This window comes from Pan paniscus, chromosome 11, assembly GCF_029289425.2.
Source record: "Pan paniscus chromosome 11, NHGRI_mPanPan1-v2.0_pri, whole genome shotgun sequence".
In the NCBI taxonomy this organism is placed as follows: domain Eukaryota; kingdom Metazoa; phylum Chordata; class Mammalia; order Primates; family Hominidae; genus Pan; species Pan paniscus.
The window spans coordinates 18,249,156-18,275,308 of record NC_073260.2 but is presented as its reverse complement, the minus strand read 5'-3'; the positions used below and the strand labels follow the sequence as shown (position 1 = coordinate 18,275,308).

General features: G+C 40.4%; 2 protein-coding genes across 7 annotated transcripts in view; one reads left to right on the top strand and one right to left on the bottom strand.

Annotated features, from left to right (window-relative positions):
* Window positions 1-4,591, bottom strand: part of C5 (complement C5) — a 123,015-nt gene extending 118,424 nt beyond the window's left edge. Inside the window, exon 1 of one of the 3 annotated variants that reach the window (XM_024930018.4) lies at window positions 4,227-4,591. In XM_024930018.4, the coding sequence (XP_024785786.2) occupies window positions 4,227-4,309 (83 nt within the window). In that variant the 5' untranslated portion in view covers window positions 4,310-4,591. The remainder of the gene's footprint in view (window positions 1-4,226) is intronic. The other 2 variants (XM_055117684.2, XM_063594244.1) reach the window with 2 other exon arrangements.
* CNTRL (centriolin) overlaps window positions 4,288-26,153 on the top strand; it is a 103,738-nt gene continuing 81,872 nt past the window's right edge. For 2 of the 4 annotated variants that reach the window (XM_057298651.2, XM_063594243.1), the window contains exons 1-6: window positions 4,321-4,540; window positions 9,771-9,943; window positions 17,758-18,005; window positions 19,741-19,871; window positions 24,035-24,165; window positions 25,571-25,712. In XM_057298651.2, coding sequence (XP_057154634.1) covers window positions 17,789-18,005; window positions 19,741-19,871; window positions 24,035-24,165; window positions 25,571-25,712 — 621 coding nt within the window. In that variant the 5' untranslated portion in view covers window positions 4,321-4,540; window positions 9,771-9,943; window positions 17,758-17,788. Of the gene's footprint in view, window positions 4,541-9,770; window positions 9,944-17,757; window positions 18,006-19,740; window positions 19,872-24,034; window positions 24,166-25,570; window positions 25,713-26,153 lie in introns of all 4 variants that reach the window. The other 2 variants (XM_055117680.2, XM_057298652.1) reach the window with 2 other exon arrangements.

The window sequence follows — 26,153 nt, the reverse complement described above, 5'->3', positions numbered from 1 at the left end:
AAAAAAGAATGAAATACTGTAATTCACAGCAACACGGATGGAAATGGAGGACAGTATATTACGTGAATAAGCCAGGAACAGTAAGTTAAATGCTACATGTTCTCAGTCATATGTCGAAGCTGAAAAATGTTGATCTCATAGGAGTAAACAGTAGAACAGAGGATACTAAAGGTTGGGAAGGGTAGCAGGGGGAAGGGAAGGAGAGAAAGATATCTTAAAGGATACAAAATTATAGCTAGATAGGAGCAATAAGTTCTAGTGTTCTATACTTACTATAGGATGAGGATAGTTAACAATAATATATTATATAGTTTCAAATAGCTAGAAGGAGGGTATGAAATCTTCCTAAAATAAACATATGATGTTTGGGATGATGGATATGCTAATTACTCCAACCACTATACATTTATATGTATTAAAACATCACTATGTATCCCATAAATATGTACAGTTACTACATGTCATTCAAAAATAAAAATTAAGGTTGGGTATGGTGACTCACACCTACAAACCTAGCACTTTGGGGGACCAAGGCAAGCGGATACTTGAGGCCAGGAGTTGAAGACCAGCCTGATCAACATGGTGAAGCACTGTCTGTACTAAAAATACACACACACACACACACACACACACACACACACACACACACACACAAATAGCTGGGTGTGGTGTCACACACCTGTAATCACAGCTACTGGGGAGGCTAAGGCACAAAAATTGTTTGAACCCTGGAGGTGGAGGTTGCAGTGAGCCATGATCGTGCTACTGCACTCCAGCCTGGGCAACAGAGTGAGACTCTGTCTCAAAAAAACAAAAACAAGAACAAAAAACAAAACACACCAACAAAAACGAACAAAAAAAATGAATAAAAATTAAAAAAAGATCAGGCTGGGCATGCTGGCTCATGCATGTAATCCCAGCACTTTGGGAGGTTGAGGTGGGAGGATCGCTTGAGCCCAGGAGTTTAAGACCAGCCTGGGCAACACAGCAAGACCCCATCTTTACAAAAAGTTTAAAAATTAGCTAGGTGTGGTGGTGCACACCTATAGACTGAGCTATTTGGGAGGCTGAGGGAGGAGGATCACTTGAGTCTGAGAAGTCAAGGCTGCAGTGAGTTATGATTGTGTCACTGCACTGAAACCTGGGTGACAGAGTGAGACCTTGTCTTAAAAAACAAAACAACAAAATCACACTGGCCAGTCACAGAAAGAAATGGCAATAATGAAAGTTGCCATCCCTGTCTGACAAACTAGTCTGTTTCTTCTCTAAAACAAATTCGCAAAATGATTAAACTGGGTTGCAAAAAGCTGAGGGAAGTTTAAACAGAATAGCTTTGCTATCATTTGGAAAAAAAAGGACTGAGTAAAAGCTTGGTCACCCTGACGTGGCTAATATTTGTATTGTAAATGCAACTCAGAGTACATTCTTCATATTATCAGATAAAGAAAAATAGTGTGGAACGCGAGTTGTCTGCGTTACTTTAGTATTCTCACTTCTGCTTTGGAGAAGGAAGTTCTTTTAGCATGCTAAGAGAGACAGTTAATATTCAAATTAACTGGAGAAAGGTCTCTCCTTTGAAGTCTCTAGCTTCGTTAGAGATGATGCTAGACACCAGCAGAGGTCTGTATGAGGAGGAAAAGGGGGCAACATGGGACCGGTGAGTGCCCATCCGCGGCTAACTGGATATGGACTGAGAGATTACCCAAGAGAAAAGTGTTTTGCGCCACCCTCTGGACTTTTTATGTATATTTGATGGCTATTAATTGATACTAATATGATTGATAATGAACTACATCAGCACACCACGGCTTGATGATGGATCCCACGTGAATACCATTACAGACTTTGAGGGACACAGCAATGAGGTTACGCAATAAATCTAAGTTTCTGGGTACAAGAAACCGAAACGATGGGTGTCAAAACATATGCAAATAGAACTGAAACTCAGCAACGTACACATTCCAAACTAATAAATATCACCTGAACTTCGATTAAAAATGAATGTAATCTCGGCAGGGCGCGGTGGCTCACGCCTGTAATCCCAGCACTTTGGGAGGCCGAGGCGGGCGGATCACGTGAGGTCAGGAGATTGAGACCAGCCTGACCAACATGGTGAAACTCTGTTTCTACTAAAATACAAAAATTAGCTGGCCGTGGTGGTGCGTGCCTGTAATCCCAACTCCTCGGGAGGCTGAGGCAGGAGAATCGCTTGAACCCGGGAGGCGGAGGTTGCACTGAGCCGAGATCCTGCCACTGCACTCCAGCCTGGGTGACAGAGCCAGACTCTGTTCAAAAAATTAAAAAAGAAAAGAAAAGAAAAAAAATGAATGTAATCTCCTCTTAAGTGGAGCTTTTCAAAAATTCTGCGTTTAAACTCCAAGGGCTTCCTTCTGTGTCGTGTAAATAGTTGGGGAGAGGACAGCACCATTCACTTAAATGTCAATGGGAATCACATTTAAGTAAAAGGAAAAGAAAATCAGTAAATCAAAGTAAATCAAAGACACATCTGCATCCCCATGTTTATTGCAGCTTATTCCCTGTTGGACGTCCCCTGAATTTCCTATAGAGGTGAAGCCATCTCTGCCTTAAGGAAAAATGAAGTGCCTAATACTGTTTATAATATGGTCCCTTTTCCAGATTTAGCTTCTCCACCCCAGATTTTTGCACAAGCCATACTGAACTACTTCATGTTTCCATATTCATGTTTTGTTCCAGCCACACTGAATTACTTAACATTCAGCACATTGCCAAGCTCTTTTCCCCCGCTTCCGGGGTTTGCACAAGTTGTTCCCTTTGCCAAGCAAGTTCTTCCCCACCTCCCTACTCCTTGCCTAAACTCTTCTTTTGGGCGTAGAAAGAAGTATTGCTTCTGGGTAACCTTTGTCTAATAATGAAATATCTAAGACATATTGAGAACTTACTATGGGTCCCTCACTGTTCTAAGTTCTTTCACAGGGATTCACTTTTATAATTATCAGGAAAACTGGACTTTTTTTTTTTTTTTTTTGAGATGGAGTCTCGCTCTGTCGTTCAGGCTGGAGTGCAGTGGCGCGATCTCGGCTCACTGCAACCTCCGCCTCCCGGGTTCAAGCGATCCTCCTGCAGCCTCTCAAGCAGCTGGGATGACAAGCGTGCGCCACCACGCCCGGGTAATTTTTGTATTTTTAGTAGAGACGGGGTTTCACCTTGTTGGCCAGGCTGATCTTGAATTCCTGACCTCAAGTGATCCTCCCACCTTGGTCTCCCAAAGTGCTGGGATTACAGGCATGAGCCACAGCGCCCGGCCAGGATTCACTTTTATAATTATCAGGAAAACTGTAGGAAGTGTTAATAGGTAAAAGGACCTCATTTCATAGATAAGGAAACTGAGACACAGAGAGAGAGGGAGTTTCTAAAAGTGTTATACAGGTGGCCTATAAACTCTGTAGTGAAGAAAGGAAATGAAGACAGGATAGAATGATCGCGAGAAAATGGTAAGAACAAGGGACTGGAAGACGCAAGGAAGTTTAGAAATACGCTGGCATAGGGGTCTTTTGAGCAGGCACGCTGCTAAGATGATAGGATTATAGTCAAGGATGGGGAGTGATTGCACTGGGGATTTCTGGAGCGGGTGCAGCCTCTGATGGTAACACGGTCTAGGGTATCCCTTCAAAACGGGAGGCTACTGGAGTGAAAGGCGTCAATGGTGATAACACTTTAAAAAAAACTTCAGTGTTTCCCTAGCATCCAGCCCAGTATCTGCTAAATTCTTTAAAATATCTGTTGAATGCATGTCGTGAACGCCGTGCTCATGGGCAAGCCCCAGATGAAGCCTGTGCAAATGCTTCTTGCTTTAACTCCCTTGTAGCAATCAGAGGAACATCCTCTGCCTAGGATTCCCAAGTTCCCTGAACCTCACGCGACAGCTGGAGCCCAGGCTGCGTCCGCTTTGAGGTTCATCCGAGCCTGGGCAGTTCGGTCCCTGGAGGGAATTCGCTTTAGATACGACTGTCAGAGAGAAGTGTGCTGATAAGAACACTCGCTCATGGCCCGCAAGCATCAGAAGTGGGGGAGGCCGGGGAGGCGCTGCGCCGGTGCCTCAGGCCGTCCTCGGACACAGGCCCTGAGAAGCGTGTCCGTGTTTCAGAGGGTGGCGGCGGCAGCTTTGTCTCAGCGAAGGCCACAGCACTGCGGGCAGCTGCCGCATGAAACCTCGGCTCCCCCTGACTCTGCACCCGACACTTCACCTGCAACGCAATCCGAAGGCGAAGGCACCGCATCCCGTCGACCCCGCGCGGCCGGAAGCCTCGCGCCCAAGACTCCCCGGCATCCTAGCGCGCTGGCTGCAAAAGCGGCGGGAAACGCCTCCGCGTCCCTTCCAACAGTACCGGAGAGGGAGAGGGGCGTGGCTGAGACAGGGCCCGCCCACGCGCGCGCGGCCCCTCGGCAACCGGCACAACACAACAAAATGGCTGCCGCGCCGCTGGGCGCCTGAGGAAAGAGCCCGAACTTCTCCCGCTCCACCTCAGCCTGCGGGACTGCTCGGCTCGGCTTCTAGGCGGTGAGCGTCAGACCTGGCCGAGCCCGTTCCCCGGCGTCCGGCCCGAGCAGTGGGGGCCGGCGGCAAAGGCGGGAAGGCCCGGACCGGGCGTGGTGTGGGCCGGCTTGGGATGGATTCGGGGCGGGGGCGCGTGTCTGGGAATTGGGATTGGACGGGAAAGAGGGGAGGGCCCGGAACGGGCGTGGGGCGGTGGATGAAGGAGGGAGGTTTGGATGGGAAGAGGTGGGGACGGCGGGGGCAATTGGGGATGAAGAACCAGAGTGTGGGGAGGTGTGGAAGTTAGGGTGCGGCGCCCAGAAGGTTGTGGGTCCTGCCACCTGAGCTGAGGGGAGAGCTGGGATGTGCCAGCTGTCTGTGGGGAGTGAGCGGGAGAAAGGACAGTTTGGGCGTCCTGACGGGTTGTCACGGTATCGGACGGAGTACAGTGCGTGGAGAAAGATGACAGGATATGGGGACGAAATGCTAAAAGAAGGGGAAGAACAAACACTTCCGTTATATTCGTTAAGGGACTAGAGAATTTTGAAGCCAGACAAACTTGGGTTGAAGCCTCAATTCTGCCACCTTGTGTGACTTAACCAGGTCTGTGACCCTGGATATGTGTCTGAGCCTTCCTGATCATGTTTCCTCATTTGTCCAAATAATTGCGAATCATTTTTGGGTGTTCACTATTTGTCAGATCCAGTTTTAAGCACTTTGCACGTATTAACCTCATTTAGAATTTAAAATAACTTGTATGAGGTTATCATCCCCATTTAAAAAGTGATAGCACTGAGGACCAGAGAGGTTAAGTAATTTGCCTAAGATCACACAGTAAGTGGAAAATCAGAATTTGAACTCAGGCTGTTTCGTTCCAGAATCCAAGCTTTTAACTGTTCAGGTACATTGCCATTTGTAAATGAGGTTAATAATTCTGATCCTATACAGCTAAATCTTTGAGGATTTAAATTTGGTATTGTCTAAGTGTTTAGTACAGTCCTTCAGTCAACAAATATTTATTGTTTATAGAACAACAGACAAAACCTCTGCTCTCTTGTAGCTTATAGTCTAGAAGGAGAAACAGGCAACAGCCAAGTAGTTTCACAAATAATGGTTATAAAATGCTATGAAGGAGACTGCTTGGTGCAGAGATCATGGGTAATAGGGAGATAAAATCTTCTGCATCTTGAGCTTAGATTCTAGCATGGTTCTTCCTACATAAAAGTTGCTCAATAAAATTGAATAATTAATGGAAAGAGATGGGAAGCTTGAGTTTTAGGGTATCTGAGCAGAAGAAGAGAGATGGGAGAGGGGATTCAGGCTTTTAATAGGATGGAGAAGGATACGGGGCCTAGAGTATTAGGATGGAAAGGCAAATAGGCAGGCAGTTGGGTTGGGATGAAGAGGAATGGATGGAGGTTTGAGTATTTTGTTTAGGGAGGGGAGTAATTGGAGGTCAGAGTATTGGAACGCATTAGGATGTCAGGGTATTTTCTGGGGTGAAGAGAGATGAGCAGCTTGGGAAGTCTGGATGGATAGAGAAATGTTGAGTCTGGGCACAGGAAAGAACCATAGAGAAATGGGGGAGACTATTACTGTGTTAGGGAACTGGGATAGAATTTGTGGGAAAATTGGCAATCAGAATGGGATAAAGAAGAATGGGAGGCAGAGGTGGGTGGGCAGCACAGAATGGGGGGATTGGCTTTGGAAAGAAAAATGGCTGGAGACTTTGCAGAGGAATCGGAATCAGGATATTTGAAAGGAGGAGAAGATTAAGGAGTAAAAGTATTTCAGTAGGTCAGAGGGTATGGGATGAAGTAGACTTGGAAAGTACTGAAATCCAATTAAAGGGCGAAGGAGAGGGATATGGGGGTTAATAAATGGGGATGGGTATTTGCATATTAGGGAGTCTGTAGAGAGACAGAAGGAGGTCTGCCTTATTTGGAGATCAGAGAAGATGGGAAGTTAGAAAGGTTAGGAAAGGCTGGATGGAGGTGGAGTTTGCAGTCTGTACTAAGCTGTGATGGACTGAATTGTTAGATCAGAGCAAGTATCTGGGTTTATAGGTGGCAGGATGGGTAGTGTTTTGTTGCCTGGATATAGGATTCTGATTATCATGTCATTCCAATGGCTTTCTCTTGCTCTGCAGACAGCCTTTAAAATACAACTGCAGCTCTGAACTTTATTTGCTTTTTTTCCTCTTTATCCTGCTCCTTTACTCGCCCTAGCCTACTTCTCAGTTGTCTTCATTTTTCCATTGCTTGCTTGGTCTTTGTTCATGTGATTGCAAACAACATCCTAGATCAAACTACATCCTCATCTCTCCCTTAAAATTATAATTCAGCATTTACCACCTCCAGGCAGTAGCCTAAGAAATAATGCCAGCCATTCTCAAACACTGTAAACCCCTAAGCCCACTTCACTGAGTTAGCTATTCTCTGAGACTGATTACGTCTATCTTGTTTCAGTGTCCAAGCTTTACAGAAGCCGTGGCAACCAAGGGTTTAAGTCTATGAATGAGTAAGCCTGACTTTTACTAATCAGGAGAGGTAATAAAGGACCTCATGATAGTCTGGTGAGACCTAAAGGGTCTTGATCATTAGGATGTAAAAACTACAGGCTGGGCACAGTGGCTCACACCTGTAATCCCAGCACTTTGGGAGGCCGAGGCAGGAGGATCACTTGAGCCCAGGAGTTCAAGACCAACCTGGGAACTATAGTGAGACCCCCATCTCTACAAAAAATAAAAAAATAGCCAAGCATGGTTATATGCACCTGTAGTCCCAGCTACTCAGGAGGCTGAGGTAGGAGGATCACTTGAGCCCAGGAGGGCAAGGTTGCTGTGAGCCATGAGCATGCCACTACACTCCAGCCTGGGTGACAGAGAAAGACCTTGCCTCAGGGGGGAAAAAAATGCCAACTACGTACTATACATACTATAATAAATGTCATCTTTTAATCCATTTAATTAGGAATAAGATTTTACCTAAGCACATGCCTCTTAGCTTTTCTCAAATTTTAGAGTATTATCCTTATTTAGAAGGAGAATGCCAGTGCAGCTTAGCAGCATCAATAGTATTACTGAGGGCTGGGCGTGGTGGCTGTAATCCCAGCACTTTGGGAGGCCGAGGTGGGTGGATCACCTGAGGTCAGAAGTTTGAGACCAGCCTGGCCAGCATGGCAAAACCTCATCTCTACTAAAAATAAAAAAAAATTAGCCGGGCGTGGTGCTGTACGCCTGTAATCCCAGTTACTCAGTAGGTTGGGGCGGGAGAATCACTTGAACCTGGGAGGCGGAGGTTATAGTGAGCCGAGATCACACCACCGCACTCCAGCCTGGGCAACAGAGCAGGACTCTGTCTCAAAAAAAGAAAAAAATAGTATTACTGAGACTACAGATTAAACTCAATTTCTCCCACTATACGCTCACAACATGATTCCGTAGGATTTTCCCCCACACATTAAGCAAGCAGTTAGTTCTGCAGTGGTGGGCACCACAGGAATGTCCTCTAGTTCAGTTCAATTCTGACACTGTCTACCTGGAGACAGCGTCACATCCCTAAGGTTGAAGGCTGGCTTACAAGACTGCCCCCAAGTTCTGATGCCAACTGCAAGCCTCAGTTTTACCTGTGCTTCTGACTGACCAGCTATAAATCAGAGTTCCCACAACTCCCTCCTTGGGTTTGATTAATTTGCTAGGGCAGCTCACAGAATTCAGGGAGCACTTACTTACATTTACTGGTTTATTATAAAAGATATTACAAAGGATATAGGTGAAAAGATGCATAGCGTAAGGCAGGTGGGAAGGGGCGTAGAGCTTCCACACCCTCTCTGGGTGGATTCCCCTCCAGGACTCTCCCTGTGTCCAGCTTTCTGGAGGCTCCCCAAACCTAGTCTTTTAACTTTTTATGGAGGCTTCATTATGTAGGCCTGATTGATTACATCATTGGCCATTGGTGATCAACTCAACCTTTAGCCCCTCTCCCCTCCCTCTTTCTAGTGACCAGCCACGATCCTGAAGCTGCCTAGAGGTGGCTAGCCATCAGTCAACTCATTAGTATACAAAAAGACACTTACGATAGCAAAAGGGACTAAGTATGTATTTCATAATATTAAAATTACTAAAAGACTTTTTTCCATGGCAAAATTGTGTTATAAGGCACAAAAATTGTTTACCACGCTTGAAATTTAGACCAAAAGCCTTGTGGAAATGGCATAAATAGCAGTTATGTAACTTGGGGGAGTTTTTCTGATCCATATGTATAGTTTAATATGAGAAAATGAAGGAAAAAGTACAGATACATTTAAGTTCACAGTTTGAAGTACAGGTTGAAGGCCAGGTGTGGTAGCTCATGCCTGTAATCCTAACACTTTGGGAGGTAGAGGTGGGAGGATTGCTTGAGCTCAGGAGTTCGAGATCAGCGTGGACAACATAGTGAAACGCTGCCTCCAAAAAAATAAAAATAAAGTACAGGTTGATTATCTCTTATCCAAAATGCTTGCTATCAAAAGTGTCTTGGATTTTGGATTTTTTCGGATTTTGGAATATTTGCTTTATACTTGTTTATATTTTTTACATTTATATTTAAATATTTCAGATTTTCAGATTTGGAGTGCTTAACCTGTAGTGAATGAGGCTATTGGAATGGGGCATTTGGCTATATTGTAATGTATGTGAAATAATAATCAACTTTTTAAAAACAAAAAAAGACGGGGTTTTTATTCCTTTCAAACTACTCACCTTGAGAGACCGGATCATGATATCAGAGATCCTTTCTTTGTATAAAATTTTCTGGGTTTCCTTCAGGATTTTTTTTGTTTTGTTTTTTTGAGATGAAGTCTCACTCTGTTGCCCAGGGTGGAGCGCAGGGGCACGATCTTGGCTCACCGCAACCTCCACCTCCCCAGTTCAAGTGATTTTTGTTCCTCAACCTCCCAAGTAGCTGGGATTACAGGCACCTGCCGCCTATGGCATCATGCTAGGCCATAGAGAACAAAGGAAACATAATCTAGACTCCAGGAAACTCAGATAGCTATATGACATGGTCATTAAAAACATGGGTTTTGAATTAAATCACATTTCAAGTTTTGGCTAAACCAATTAGTTAAGGAATTTTGGACAAATTATTTAAGATCTTCATCTGTAAAATGGGAAATAACACTTATCTCATGGAGTTGTTGTATTCAATTCTTTCAATATGATGATACACATAAAGAGCTTATCACAACATATATTTGTCTGTCTGTTTTTTAGAGACAGGGGCTCCCTGTGTTTCCCAGGCTGCAGTGCAGTGGCCAGTCACAAGGTTGATCATAGCACATTGTAGCCTGGAGCTCCTGGGATCAAGCGATCCTCCTGCCTCATCCTCTGGAGTAACTGGGACTGCAAGTATACATACCGTGCCTGACGAAATATCACAATATTTGGTGTGTGGTAAGCCCTCAGTAAATGTTAGCCACTAGTATGATATTCTTTAGAATTAACTTCAATCATCATCTTTTCATTAAATTTTTGGAAGTAGACAAAATTCATATGGAGTCAAGTTTACTGAGTAAGGTTAGTGATCAAACTGGGAAAATAAAAACAAAGTGTACCTGAAGCGATGGACCCGATTTTCTTGTGAGACTTAAGAATTAGTTTGAAAGCAGAATCCAAAGAGGAATTCCAAAAATTGAATATATTAATAGATTATATTAGTGTAATCTCTCCTTTATATACTGTATAAGTTCTGTAGGGGAGGAAAGGGAGTAATTCCTTTCTGGCTCGTCATAAAGGTCATGGCCAACAACCCTGTAACAAAGACAGGTTGACAAGAGAAAAGCATAGCAAATTTATTTGATCAAAGCTTTATGTGTCATGGGAGCCTTCAGAATGAAGACCCAAAAAATGCAGAAAAAATTATCCGTTTTTATGCTTAGGATTAATGAAGTGTGGACAGCTGTATAGAAATAGGATTGGACAAAATGGGTATGATCTAACGCTAATAGACTGAGTGAGGAAACTCAGCAATACCTACCTCTCCAGATTTCTCTTGGCCTGTCTGTGCAGCATTCCTTCCTCCTGGGTATTGGGTAGGACCCCTATGGAATGAGAGTCTTAATTTCTTTATGGCCAGCTGTTAGAAAGCTGGGAGTTTGCAGGAAGTTTCTGTATAATCACAGCTTATATGTACCCATATGCTTGTGAAGTTATATTATCTTTTAATAGAGATATGAAAAACTCAAAATGTTCTTCCTACTGCCGTACCACACAGTACAATACTTGTGACATCAGACATGTAAGGGTTGTTGCCCCATACACCAGATACTTCTTCAGTGGACACCAGCTGCATGTCCTCTTATTCAGTTCAATTCTGACACTGTCTGCCTGAAGATAGCATCAGATCCCACAGGTTAAGGACTCAGTCCCACAAGAGTGCCACCAACTTCAGATGCCCATTACAAGTAGTAGATTGCCACCTATACTTCTGACCACCAAGCTATAAATTGGGACTCCCACTGCCCCCTCCTTGGGTTCAATTAATTTGCTTGAGTGGCTCACAGAACTCAGAGAAATACTACTTACATTTTCCCATTTATTATAAAGGATATTACAAAATAAACAGCCAGAGGAAGAGTTGCATAGGGCAAGGTACGTGGAAAGGGGTATGAAGTTTTCATGCTCTCGCCAGCATGCCATCTTCCAGACACCTCCACATGTTCAGCTAATTGGAAGTTCTCTGGACCCTGTCCTTTTGGGGTTTTATGGAGGCTTACTTATGTAGGCGTGATTGCTCACATCATTGGCTACTGGTTATCAAATCAATTTTAGCTGCTCTCCCCTCCTTAGAGGTTGTGGGGTTGGGCTTAAAGTCCCAACCCTCTAAACATGCCTTAGTCTTTCTGGTGACTGGCCCCCATCCCAAAGCTGTCTGGGTGTCACCAGTCATCTTATTAGTATACGAAAGACACTCTTACCATTGTGGAGAACCCAAAGGTTTTAAGAGCTATGTGATAGGAAACAGGAGGAACATCAAATATATAGGTTAAAAGAGAAATTATCAACACATTAAATTTAACAGTTTAATTGAACAAAGAATAGTTCACAAATTGGGCAGCCCTCAGAACCAGAAGAGATTCAGAGAGATCCATTCTGCAATGTAGGCAGGCAGCATTTATGGATAGAAAAGGGAAGTGAGGTACAGAAATAGCTTGATTGGTTACAGCTCTGTGTTTACCTTATTTGAACATGGTACGATCACTTGACTGCCTGTGATTGAAGCTCAGCTGCTGTGATTGGCTGAGACTCAGCTATTACAAAAACATACTCCTAAGTTAGGCTTTCAGTTAGTTTACCTTCTAAGTTAGGTTGCAGTTCATTATGTAGAGACTTAAAGTACAGAGGCACTTTCAGGCAAAATTTAGTTTAATTTAACATACAGTCATGTGTCCCTTAATGACAGAATTTGCTCTGTAAGATGCGTTGTTAGACAATTTCATCATTGTGCAAACATCATAGAATGTACTTACACAAACCTAGATGGTATAGGATAGCCTGTTGCTCCTAGACTACAAACCTGTACAGCATGTTACTGTACTGAATACTTTAGGCAGTTGTAGCACCATGGTAAATATTTGTGCATCTAAACATAGAAAAGGGGCTGGGTGCGGTGGCTCACACTTGTAATCCCAGCACTTTGGGAGGCCAAGGCACGTGGATCACAAGGTCAGGAGTTCGAGACCAGCCTGGCCAATATGGTGAAACCCTGTCTCTACTAAAAATACCAAAATTAGCCAGGCGTGGTGGCACGTGCCTGTAGTCCCAGCTACTCAGGAGGCTGAGGCAGGAGAATCGCTTGAACCCAGGAGGTGGAGGTTTCAGTGAGCCGAGATCGTGCCACTGCACACCAGCCTGGGCGACAGAGGGAGACTCCCTCTCAAAAAAAAAAAAAAAATAGAAAAGGTACAATAAAAATATGGTATAAAAGGTAAAAAAAGTATACCTGTATAGAGCACTTACCAGATGAATGGAGCTTGCAGGACTGGAAGTTTCTTTCCCAGTTAGTCGGTGAGTGAATGTGAAGGTGTAGGACATTACGGTACACTATGGTAGACTTTATAAACACTGTACACTTAGGCTACACTAAATTTATTAAACATTTTTTCTCTCTTCAATAGTAAATTAGCCTTAGCTTGCTGTAATGTTTTTACTTTATAAACTTTAAACTTTTTAAAAACTTTTTGACTGTTGTAATAAAACTTAGCTTAAAACAAACACATTGTACAGTTGTACAAAATTAATTTCTTTATAACCTTATTCTATAAGCTTTTTTCTATTTTAAAAACTTTTTTACTTTTTAAATGTTTTCTTAAAAACTGAGACACAAACACACACATTAGCCTAGGCCTGTAAGGGTCAGGATCATCAGTATGACTGCCTTTCATATCTTGTTCCACTGGAAGGTCTTCAGGGGCAATAACATGCATGGAGCTGTCATTTCTTATGATAACAGTGTTATGTTCTGGAATACCTCTTGAAGGACCTACCTGCCTGAGTCTGTTTTATAGTTAACTATTTTTTAAAAAATAAATAGAAGGAGTACACTCTAACAGTAAAAAGTATGGTATAGTAAATACATAAGCCAGTAACACGGACATTTATTACCAAGTACTATGTACTCTACATAATTGTATGTGCCAGGCTTGTGTACACCTTGTAGCACAGTAGGTTTGTTTACACCAACATCACTACAAACATGTGAGTAATGTGTAGCACTATGACATTATGACATATATGATGTTACTAAGTTATAGGAATTTTTCAGCTTTATTATAATCTTATGGGACCACTGTCATGTATGTGGTCCGTTGTTGACCAAAACATTGTTATGTGATGCGTGACTGTATGTATTTCACAATATCACATATATGAAGATGTTTGTCATTCCACTATCCCTTTCTAATATCAATTTATATAGCATTAAGACTTGAGCTACTCTAAATCCTTGGATTAAAAACTACTTTAACCTAATATCTTATTTCATTAAATTTTTTTTCTAAAAAATAATTTCCATTTTCACATTTTCAGCAGTGACTATAGGGGAAATTAAGGTACTAAGCAAAGATAGCATCATTATTAATGTAGCCTTGCTCGAGATCTATACATCTTATAATATTTTTTGTCCAAAAGTTTGTAAAGTTTATAATTTTTGTACTGTTTTTAGACTAAATGTACTTATAAGAACAACTGTGTATCATGAAAATCATTTTTGCATACACCTAACCTTGCAAATGTAGGACTCTTGATGTTGAGGACTAGTATTGCTCATGCAGACATTTTTTGTTGAGATACTAACTAGTACATTTTACATTTTATGTTATTTATGATTAACTCATTCAATAAATGTTAATTATTTACCATTTGCTAGGCTCTGTTCGAGGCCTACAGTGTGCTATATGCTGTACGCACACTGTAGGCACAGCACACTATATGCCTAGGATAGAAGAGGATGTCATTTTTTTTTTTTTTTGTGAGATGGAGTCTCGCTTTGTCACCCAGGCTGGAGTGCAGTGGCGCGATCTTGGCTCACTGCAAACTCCGCCTCCCAGGTTCAAGCTATTCTTCTGCCTCGACCTCCTGAGCAGCTGGGATTCCTGGCACTTGCCACCACGCCTGGCTAATGTTTTGTATTTTTAGTAGAGACGGGGTTTCACCATGTTAGCCAGGATGGTCTCGATCTCCTGACCTCGTGATCTGCCCGCCTCAGCCTCTCAAAGTGCTGGGATTACATGCATGAGCCACTATGCCCGGCTGAGGATGTAATTTTTAAGGACTAATCAAGTCACAGTGCTAAACCATTCTGAGCCTTAATGGTCATGAACTTTACCTTTCTTTCATATAGGAAAAGAAATATTTTTATATGAAAACATTTAAAGGAATTTGACCAAGGTCTCTTTCATTAACAAATGCTTTAGTTCCTTCTGGAAGATCTATACTTCAATAAAATTGATTTTGTAAATAAGAATAGTAGACACTGAAGTTTGAAGTGATCAGATGTTTTTCATATAGCATGAGACAAATATGAATGGATTTCAGAAACGATATTTAACAAAAAAGGCAGATTTAAAAGATATTTTATGGTTTCATTTCTCTAAAGTTCAAAAATAGTTCAAAAATCTCTGGTGTTGGAAGTCAGGATGGTGATTCCCCATGTGTGGGAGTTAGTGACTGGAAGGGGGCATGAGACGACTTCTGGGATTCTGGAAATATTCTGTTTCTTTACCTGGATGCTGATTACATAGCTTGTGTTCACTGCATAGAAATTCATGAAGCTATATACACTTATGATTTATGTACTTTATGTATGATACATTGCAATAAAAAATATGCATACAGAGAGAGAGAGAGCACATGCATGAAAGAGCACACTGTTGAAAGTATGGTTTTTAAACAGGGTGAATTCTAGTTATAAGATGTTAGATGTATTTATGACCTAGACACCATGGAGCTGCTGGGAATTCAGAGATTACTCCTCCACTTGTGGTTGTTACATTCTGAGCAAGCAAAAGATATATAGTAGGTATATTCAGTGTAATAAACAGGGAGGATTCATTCTGTAGGAAGAAAGTAGATTTCTGGAAAGTCTTCACAAGAAAAGTAACAGTTTAATTGGTTGAGAGAAATAAGAGGATGTTTAATTCCCTTTAACGAATTCCCTTTAAGGAAAGGGAATTTCATGAGCAAAAACTCATGATGTGTTCAGGCAATGACAAAAAGATGACTAGAGCAATGGTATGTGGTGGGGAGGCCAGAAAGTTTGGGCCAGACTGTGATGAGTCCTGTTTGTAGTGCATGGTGCCAAAATGTTTAGACTCATAGGCATTGGGAACCATTACATTTCTTTTGTTTTTATTATATAAGTGGGTCAAAGGTAGAGGATGGATTGAGGATAAAGGAGAACTGGAAGGAAGGTGGTTCTGAGACTATCTTAATAGTCTAAGCAAGAGAGGATAAAAGTTGAATCTAGGGCAGTAGCTGTGACGATGGATAGAGACAAATTTCAAAATATTTTGGAGATAGAATCAATATTGTTGGACGATGGAGAGGGATGACTGGAAGATAACTCTATTCATTCATTTATTCAACAAATATGTATTGAGTTCCTGCTAGGTACCAGGCACTATGCTAGACTCGGGAGACAGTGTAAACAAAACAGACAGGCTCTCGTGGAGCATACAGTTCAGAATGGAGACAAATGTTAAGCAAAATGACATAAATGTGTAATTTCAAACTGATTATGTGAGGAAAAAATACAAATTCATTGAGAGTATAGAACCGGGGACTTCACTTCATCTGCCCTGCACTGGAGGCTTTCCTGAAGAAGCAACAGTTGAGCTGATCTCTGAAGGAAGACTACAAATTAACATGGTAAAAAGAATGAGATCAAGCATTATTATTACTGTGAGGAGGCCAGTGTGACTGGAGCCCACAATTGAGGGAACGAATGACAGAGGTGAATCCAGAGCGATAGGGACAGATCATGGGGGACCACCTTGTAGGTCATGGTAAAGATTTCCTTCATTACAGACTGCTGGATTTACTTTTTTTTTTTTTTTTTTTTTCCTGAGATGGAGTCTCGCTCTGTTTCCCAGGCTGGAGTGCAGTGGCGCGATCTAGGCTCACTGCAGCTTCTGCCTCCTGGGTTCAAGAGATTCTGTTGCCTCAGCCTCCTCCCCTCGACCCCAAGTAGCTGGGATTACAGGTGCATGCCACCACACCTAGCTAATTTTTGTATTTCTAGTAGAGACGGGGTTTTGCCATGTTGGCCAGGCTGGTCTCGAACTCCTGACCTCAGATGATCCACCTGACTCGGCCTCCCAAAGTGCAGGGATTATAGGCATGAGCCACCGCTCCTGGACTGGATTTACTTTTTAAATAGATCACTCTGGCTATCTGACTGCAATGTAATGATGGAAGAGTAAGGCAAGAGAGCTTGTAGACAGATCAGTTAGAAGCTGTTATAGTAGTTTGATGAGGGCTTGGATTAGAGTGCGTGAGAGTGAAAATGGAAAGAAGCAGACTTAATTTGAGAGGTTATTTGGGAGTAAGAATTAACAGGATTTAGCGATTGACTGAGTATGGGACAAGGGAAGAGGGAGGTGTCAGGAATGACTCCCAGGTTTTTGGCTTATTCCAGCGAGCAGTGTTCAGTATTTAGGGAACACTGGAAGACGAAAAAGAGAGTGAGAGGAGGAACGGGGTAAATAAATTCAATCTGGACTGAGTGTAGGATGCCAATGAGATACCACGTAGGCAATTGGAAATAGGAGTCTGGAGCTCAGAGAAAGATTGGATTGAGGTTATAAATATTGGCTGGGCATGATGGCTCACACCCATATGTAATCCCAGCACTTTGGGAGGCCAAGGCACGTGGATCACCTGAGGTCAGGAGTTCGAGATCAGCCTGGCCAACATGGCGAAACCCCATCTCTACTAAAAGTACAAAAATTAGCCGGGCGTGGTGGCAGGCGCCAGGAATCCCAGCTGCTCAGGAGGTCGAGGCAGAAGAATAGCTTGAACCTAGGAGGCAGAGGTTGCAGTGAGCCGAGATCGCACCATTGCACTCCAGCCTGGGCGACAAGAGCGAGATTCCATCTCAAAAAAAATAAAACATTAAATAGAGTAAACACATGGCATTGGGAACCATGGGTGTGCATTAATTTGTCCAAGATAAGATTAGACAGAAACTAGAAGGGACCAATGAGGAGTTCTGATGTTTAAATTACACTGCAAGGAGGAACAAAAGCCAGCAAAGGAGTCCATGGAGTGGCCAGGGAGGCAGGAGGATACCAGAAGAATGCGGTGTCCCAGAAACCAAAGGAAGAAACTTTGAGGAAGGAGAGAGTACTCATCAGTATTAAATACTGCTGGTTGCCAAATATTCCAGCCTCCTGCATTCTAGGACCCCGTTATGTGGGTAAAAGGGGCCTTGGGACTAGTTTGGTTCAATAAACAGAACAGGAATGACAACACTTCCAGCTGGAGCATGTGTCAATTCTATCCCCTCTGGAGATCCCTTTTCTCTCTGGCAAGGTCATCAGTGATGTTTGATACAGTGTCTGCTCCATCAGCTTGGAGTAGTATGGGTCCTAGCATTTATGGCCTCTGAGTTTATAACTTTATAGACCTGAAGGTTCTAGAAATAATAGTTTTGATAACTCTTAAAAATTAATCTTGTTGAATATACTGAAAACTCTTACAGGTTTTGATGAACACCTGGCTTTATTCTTGCAATGAAGAAAGGTTCTCAACAAAAAATATTCTCCAAAGCAAAGATACCATCATCATCTCACTCTCCTATCCCATCATCTATGTCCAATATGAGATCTAGGTCACTTTCACCTTTGATTGGATCAGAGACTCTACCTTTTCATTCTGGAGGACAGTGGTGTGAGCAAGTTGAGATTGCAGATGAAAACAATATGCTTTTGGACTATCAAGACCATAAAGGTATCACTTTTTAATCTAAGAATTGGTCTGACCACATACTTCAAGTAGAGATGGAAAATTTTCGGCTTGCATTTTTGGTCCAACTGTAACATTCTGGTACTAATTTGATCTATTGTTTTTATTAACAGAAATTAAGGACTGTAAGGACAGTTGGAGGATTGAGGTTTCTGGGTGAGGGTAAAGATGTCAGTGGATTCAAAGAGGGAGTTTTCAGAAAGAGGAAGCTTTGTTTCCTGTGGTAGGAGAGTGTCTTAAAACTCATCCCAAAACTTGCCATCCTCTTTGGTTAAGGGGAGGGAAGATCTGTTCACTTCAGAGTGGAGCGCCTTAATTCAGTAAAAAAACGTTATACATACTTGGCCTATGCCAGTCTTCTTATTAGCAAACTGCTTATCTGTGAATGGACTGATTTCCACATATGGGACATGTATGTATGTTCCACTAGTGTTTTAGTTTTTTCTTAAAAGCATCTGTTAGTCTAGGAATCTGTTCTCAAAAGTGCATTGTTGGGGGTATAGCTTAGTGGTAGAGCATTTAACTTCAAAAGTAAGTTATTCTTTGGTAAGTCATGAAATAATAGCCATTAAACTCTAATCAGGTTTTATTAGTAAGCATTAACAACACTGAGTTTATACTATATCTTTGCTGCAAGTTGGCATATTGTTATTTCTAATTTGATTAATATTTTAGAATGTTATCAAATTTAGAATATTAATCAATTTTCTTTCCCAGAACAAGCCAAGTTAAATTTAAATATTGTTTTATTTTGAACCAAAATAAATTTAATACTAACTTGTAAATAATCTTAGAGAATCTTTGGCTCACAGCCTGGATCTCAACCCAGGATTAATTTTTTCTGACTCGTAAGGCAAGAACCAAGAGCTGATTTTCTTTTTAGGGCTACTTTTGTAAAATGTAATGTGGCATTAACAGTCTTTGACAACAATATCCAGGAAAGTTATAAGACCAGATTTGCCATCCATCAAGTGATTGCTCTAGCTCTATAAAATATGTTGTGATTTTCTCTATTTAAAAGTGCAACAAATTTAGAGTTTCTTACCATAAAAAAATAGGAAAAGAGGATTTTTAAGAATTTCAATGTTTCTGAACTTTAGATTGGAATTTTCTAAAAAAGCAAACAACTAAGTATTACCAGTTTATTTTTAAAAACTAACACGAAAATATTGCTAAAAACTTCATATAGTTAAAAGTGCAAGTTTTATATTCCTCTGACTGGATTCAAGTTCTGGATTTGTGCCTTAATTAGCTGTAGGATCTTGAGCAAATGATTTTTTTTAGTAAGTGATGATATTAATAATTTCTATCTCAAAGGTTTGTTGTATAAATTAAATTTTAAAAATGTAAACCACTTAGCCCAAAGCTTGGCACACACCAAATATTTATAGTGTGTATAACCATTATCATCTTTGTATCATTATAGTTACTACATTACAATACGTTATAGTATTACAATACATTAATTGTAATATACAATACATTATAGTTATTACATTATAATACATTATAGTATTACAATCATTACATCATTATTTCATTATAATTATGAAATGCTATGAAGTAAAATATTATTAAAACATTATGATTAGAAATAGCCAGCTTTTTTGGTATATTCATGGCTTAATTTTTGTTTTTGTTACATAACATCAAAACAACTTGTTCTTTGTGATATTCATGTCTTTCCTCTACTGATGATGATCTGTTTCTATAATTTCAGGAGCTGATTCACATGCAGGAGTTAGATATATTACAGAGGCCCTCATTAAAAAACTTACTAAACAGGATAATTTGGCTTTGATAAAATCTCTGAACCTTTCACTTTCTAAAGACGGTGGCAAGAAATTTAAGGTAGGTTACCAACAATTTCTGAGCATAGATACTGTTTTTAACTTTTCTGTGCTTTAATACTGCGAAAAAAAATTATCCTAATGTCACCTAATTTGTGGCAGACCTTTTATTGTTTCCAGTGAATGTTCTAAATCAGAAGTATATGACATTTCCAAATTAATAAGTTTCTATTACTCAATATTCTTACAACATTGACTCTGTAGAGAAGGGGTTGGCAAAGTACAGCTTACAGGCCAGATCAGGCCAGCTATCTATTTTTGTAAGTAAAGTTTTATTGGAACACAGTCACCCTTATTTGTTTACATATTGTCTGTGGTTGTTTTTGCACTACAGTAGCAGAGCTTAGTAGTTGCCACAGACTATATGGCCCGCAAAGCCAAAAACATTTACTATTTGGCCTTTGTATTCGTTCATTTTCATGCTGCTGATAAAGACGTACCCAAGACTGGGCAATTTACAAAAGAAAGAGGTTTAATTGGACTTACAGTTTCACGTGACTGGGGAAGCCTCACAATCGTGGTGGAAGGCAAAGAGGAGCAAGTCACGTCTTACATGGATGGCAGCAGGCCTAAAGAGAGCTTGTGAAGGAAAACTCCCCCTTATAATAACCACCAGATCTTGTGAGACTTACTATCACGAGAACAGTAGGGGAAGGACCTGCCCCCATGATTCAATTATCTCCCACTGGGTCCCTCCCACAACACATGGGAATTCAAGATGAGATTTGGGTGGGGACACAGCTAAACCATATCAGCCTTTTACAGAAAATGTTTGCTAATTCCTGCCTAGAGTGTTTACAGCTTTATTCATAAACTATACAACATGAACACATTATAATAGACAACTTAATTCCTTTAATTGGAAGAAAAAAACCTTAGATTTCTACCACGTATTATTCACAAAAAGTAATTCCAGAAGGGTGAAGAACTAAATGAAAACAAAGCAAAATGAAAAAACCAAGTAACAGAAATGCTATAAAAGTATTAGAGAGAGTATATGAGAATATTTTTAAAATCTTAGAGTGGTGAAGGTCCCCCTAAGCAAATACTAACCCTAGTACCACAAAGGAAAAATATTGACAGATTTAGCCTGCATAAGACTTAAACATTGTGTTTAATGAAAGATGTATTTTAATAAGTTAAAAGAAAAGCAGCAGCCGGGCGCAGTGGCTCACGCCTGTAATCCCAGCACTTTGGGAGGCCGAGGTGGGCAGATCACCTGAGGTCAGGAGTTTGAGACCAGCCTGGGCAACATGATGAAACCCCATCTCTACTAAAAATACCAAAAATTAGCCAGGTGTAGTGGCGGGCACCTGTAATCCCAGCTACTCAGGAGGCTGAGATAGGAGAATCGCTTGAACCCGGGAGGCGGAGGTTGCAGTGAGCCAAGATCACGCCATTGTACTCTAGCCTGGGCAACCTAGATGTTCATACAGCTGGCTTCTTGTTGTTAAGGTCTCAACTTAGTGAGGTCTTCTCTTTTTTTTTTTTTTTTTTTGAGACAGGGTCTCACTCTGTCATCTAGGCCGATGCCCTCTCTTACCACCCAATCACAATTAGTCACCCTCTCCTCAGTCACACTCTCATTCTTTTAGTCAACAAGTATTTATTTAGCACCAGGCAGTAATGCTAGAGTAGTGAAACACAACGGGCAAAATATATATATTTATATATAAATATAAATATATACATATTTTATAGATTTTTATAGCAAACATGTATTGCTTATATATTTATATATGCTTATATATAAATATATACATATTTTATAGATTTTATAGCAAACAAGATCTTCAGAAAATAAACAGTGCTAAAAAGGAAATAAAGACATCTTGTGACAGAATGCAAGGCACCAACAGGGCAGATTTTGCCCGTTGTGTTCACTACTCTAGCATTACTGCCTGGTGCTAAATAAGTACTTACTTGTTGACTAAAAGAATGAGAGTGCGACTGAGGAGAGGGTGACTAATTGTGATTGGGTGGTAAGAGAAGGCATCAGCCTAGATGACAGAGTGAGATATATATATATACATATATATATATATATATACATATATATATATACGTATATATATATATATATATATTTCTTTTTTTTTTTTTTTTGGAGAGAGTCTCGCTCTCTTGCCAGGCTGGAGTGCAATGGCGTGATCTCGGCTCACTGCAACGTCCTACTCCCTGGTTCAAGGGATTTTCCTGCCTTAGCCTCCTGAGTAGCTGGGATTACAGGCACGTGCTACGACACCCAGCTAATTTTTTTTTATTTTTAGTAGAGACAGGGTTTCACCATGTTGACCAGGATGGTCTCGATCTCCTGACCTTGTGATCTGCCCTCCTCAGCTTCCCAAAGTGTTGGGATTACAGGCATGAGCCACCGCGCCCTGCCATATATTTATTTGTTTATTGTCTGTTTCTGTGATTGAGAACAAGAACTTTGTTTTCTTTATTCACTACTTTGTTTCCAGTACCTAGAACAGCTCCTGGCCCATAATCCATGTTTGATAAATATTTGTGGAATGGGTGAATGAATTATAATCTTGGAGAGAACCATTTGATGTGGTAGAAGATATATTGCCTTACCAATACAGGTTGAGCATCCCAAATCCAAAAATCTGCAATGCTCCAAAATCCAAAACTTTTTGAGCACTGACCTGATGCTCAAGGAAAATGCTCATTTGAGCATTTTTGGGTTTTGGATTTTTTGATTTGTGTTGCTTAACCAGTAAGTATAATGCAAATATTTCAAAACAAATCTGAAATCTGAAACTCTTTAGGTCCCAAGCATTTTGGATAAGGTATAGTCAACCTGTAGAATAGGAATGAATGGAAGACAGAATGAACAAATGTAGACAATTCGTGTGAGAACATTGGTGGTAGATAAGGAAGATAAGATGATGGCTTCATAGTAAAACAAGTTTAGTCCTAGGTGATTTATATAGAAGAAATCTGAACATATTGAATATAAGCTCTGGGCAGCAGGGAAGAATTATCTAGTTCACGCCATATTCCCATTACCTGGTGCAATGCCTCATATGTAGTAAGTGTGTAATGAATATATGTTGGAGAATGACTGCTTTTAAACTTGAGGGGAAGATCCAGGAGGGAGAAAGAGGTTGAATTTGCAAGGGCATTGGGGGAGGAGGTGAGATCATGCAAGAGCATAAGTACTTGATTTAACTTGAAAAAGAAGACATTGTGGCTGACATGGTGAAACCCCATCTCTACTAAAAATACAAAAAATTAACCAGGCTAGGTGGGACGCGCCTGTGGTCCCAGCTACTCGGGAGGCTGAGGCAGGAGAATCGCTTGAACCCGAGAGGCAGAGGTTGCAGTGAGCCAAGATTGCGCCACTGCACTCCAGCCTGGCCAACAGTGAGACTCGGTCCCCGCCCCCTCCCCACCCCCCCAAAAAAAAAGAAAAAGAAGAAAGCTATCTCTCTTAGTCTCTTAGTCCATTTTCTGCTGCTGTAACAGACTACCACAGACTGGGTAATTTATAAAGAGTAAAGATTTCTTTGGCTCACCGTTCTGGAGGCTGGGAAGTTCAAGATTGAGGTGCTGCATCTAGGGAGGGCCTTCTTGCTGCGTCATGACATGGTAGAAGGCATCCCATAGTGAGGCAGAGCAAGAGAGCAAAAGATCCTGAGACATAGAGAGAAAAAGGAGACTGAACTGTGATAATTAATCCACTCCCAAGCTAATGGCATTAATTCATTCCTGAGGGCAGAACCCTCATAACCTAATCACATGAAGGTCTCGCCTCTCAGAACTGTCACAATGGCAGTTAAATTCAACATGAGCTTTGGAGGGGACACTAAAACTATAGCACTATCTTTTGGAAGAAAGGAGGGGAATGAGAGGGAGAGGTATGGCAAAAGTGAGGTAGAGGGAACGACAGTGAGGGAAATCTTGTTGGATAGTCTTGAGCTTCTTAGTATATAGACAATGTTGTTGTCAACTGAAGGGCAAAGAGAGTTTGGTAGCTTGAGTAGAGTTATTACTCCTAGTCAAGGAGAGCTGCATCAAGGGATTCTCCAGGAGAGCAGTAAGGGTATATTATTTTCTGATGACTGATCAAACAGACCCTGATGCACATAAGTAAATGTTGTACTTTATGTCAAGTCATCTGTTGTGTAAAGTATTTATTCATTTGTTTCCAATTAGTATATTGAGAATTTGGAAAAATGTGTTAAACTTGAAGTACTGAATCTCAGCTATAATCTAATAGGGAAGATTGAAAAGTTGGACAAGCTGTTAAAATTACGTGAACTCAACTTATCATATAACAAAATCAGGTGAGTTATATAACAAAATCTTTAGGCAGCATTGCAGATAGCTTTGTTAGAGAGGTAGATTAATGTTATCCACATTACTGAAAGAATGATTTGACACAGAAACAGAAGATATTTTTATCTTTATTCATCAATCAAATGAATGTCTGTCTCTTCACATATGGTAGGTAACTGTCTTTATGTTTTGGCATTACTGAAGTACAGAATAACATCTAGCATTATCAAAGAGATATATTTTTGAGCACCAAATTGTATCTTAATTTCATTTCTGACAGGAAGTTTTCCCAGATATTGTCTGTGATTTATTACCTTATTACATTAAGAATGTTGACATGAAGCAGAATGTTTTAACCCTGCCATTTTGACCCCCAAGATGTTCTAATCTGTTTTGATTCTGATGTTCTTTGCTCATTGCTACAAGAAATATGCTCTCAATCCTGTTTCCAATTCATAATATATATTACTGTGAGAAATAAACATACTAAAACTGACACTGGCTAAAACTTCATATAGAAAACTTGTTATAGACAAAATGATACAAGAATCAAATCTTGAAATTCTTAATATCTGCATGCTTTTCCCCCAAGTTAGACTTGGTAAATATGATGGCCAAGAAAATGACTAGCAATGGCAGAAGTTCTGATATGACAAAACTGAAATGAAAAAAAATGATTAATGAACCAAACCCTTATTATAAAATTTGTATAAAAAGTTGACTCTGATGAAAATATTTTCAGCAAAATAAAAGTGAAAGTAGAGAAGCTTAGAAATATTTACCCAGTATAGATAGAGGCTTTGAAGTATTTGTGCAGTATAGAAAATTGACCAAAGAATTAAATTGACAAATAAATTAGAAGTGACTTGGGAAAAACCTTCATCAATCAGAATTCATTAATATGTGTGATAAATGCTTTATTTAAAAGTTCTGATTAAATTACTTACATTCCTAAATACAGTATCATCTATGGGCTCCCATATCCTGCTGGCATAGCTAATCTTTTTATGATAACTTAAGACAATAATTAGGAACATCTTTTGGACAGGAATGTAGCAGATAGCACAGGGTGCTATTGAGTTTCCCAGGTCTCCACTGGCTGTTTGCTAGTACTGTTCACAGTAGTCGGTGAGAATGCCATGGACACATTTTTCTTTTCTATGTTATGGAGTTGCAAAGTCTAATAATAAGATTGATAGGATTCCTGGGCATAGTAATAAAAGGTTGGCAGTTTAGCTGTTCTGGTAAATTTGGCTTTAGCCACTTTTCTTTGTTCTCATTTATGAAAAGAGTTGATAAATTATCATTATGAAAAGTAATCTAACATGGAGCTAAAGCTGTTTATTCTAAAAATACAATGGAGAGACTCTATAATTGTACTCACTAAATTTTATTTTATCCTTTGCTTTCCAGCAAAATTGAAGGCATAGAAAATATGTGTAATCTGCAAAAGCTTAACCTTGCAGGAAATGAAATTGAGCATATTCCAGTATGGTTAGGGAAGAAGTTAAAATCTTTGCGAGTCCTCAATTTGAAAGGCAACAAGATATCATCGGTAAGTTATTCAAAATAGCAGGAATTTTTAGACTTGTTAAAAAATAAAAGATTAAAAATATCTAAGTTTTTTAAAAATGGGATTTCTTCTTTTGAAGATTTTGCTCCTTTGACTAAACACTAGATTCAGACATAGCCCATGATTTTCTAGATTAATTAAATACAAGCAGTCCTCATTTTGCATGGGTTCCATAGTAACCTAGGGTTGACCTCTTAGCATTTTTACATTTATCATTTCATGTAAGCCTCATAACATTCTTGTTAAGAAGGCAGTACAAGGATTATTTCTGTAACACTATGAGTTAGGTAGTAACAAGTAAGGTCTAGGACAGGTTAAGTCCCTTATCTAGAGTCACATTTTGTGCCAGGATCCAGATCACTGAATGCCTAGAAGAAAGTTCTGGGTTTTTTTTTTTTGACAGTATTAACTTCCAATTTCAAA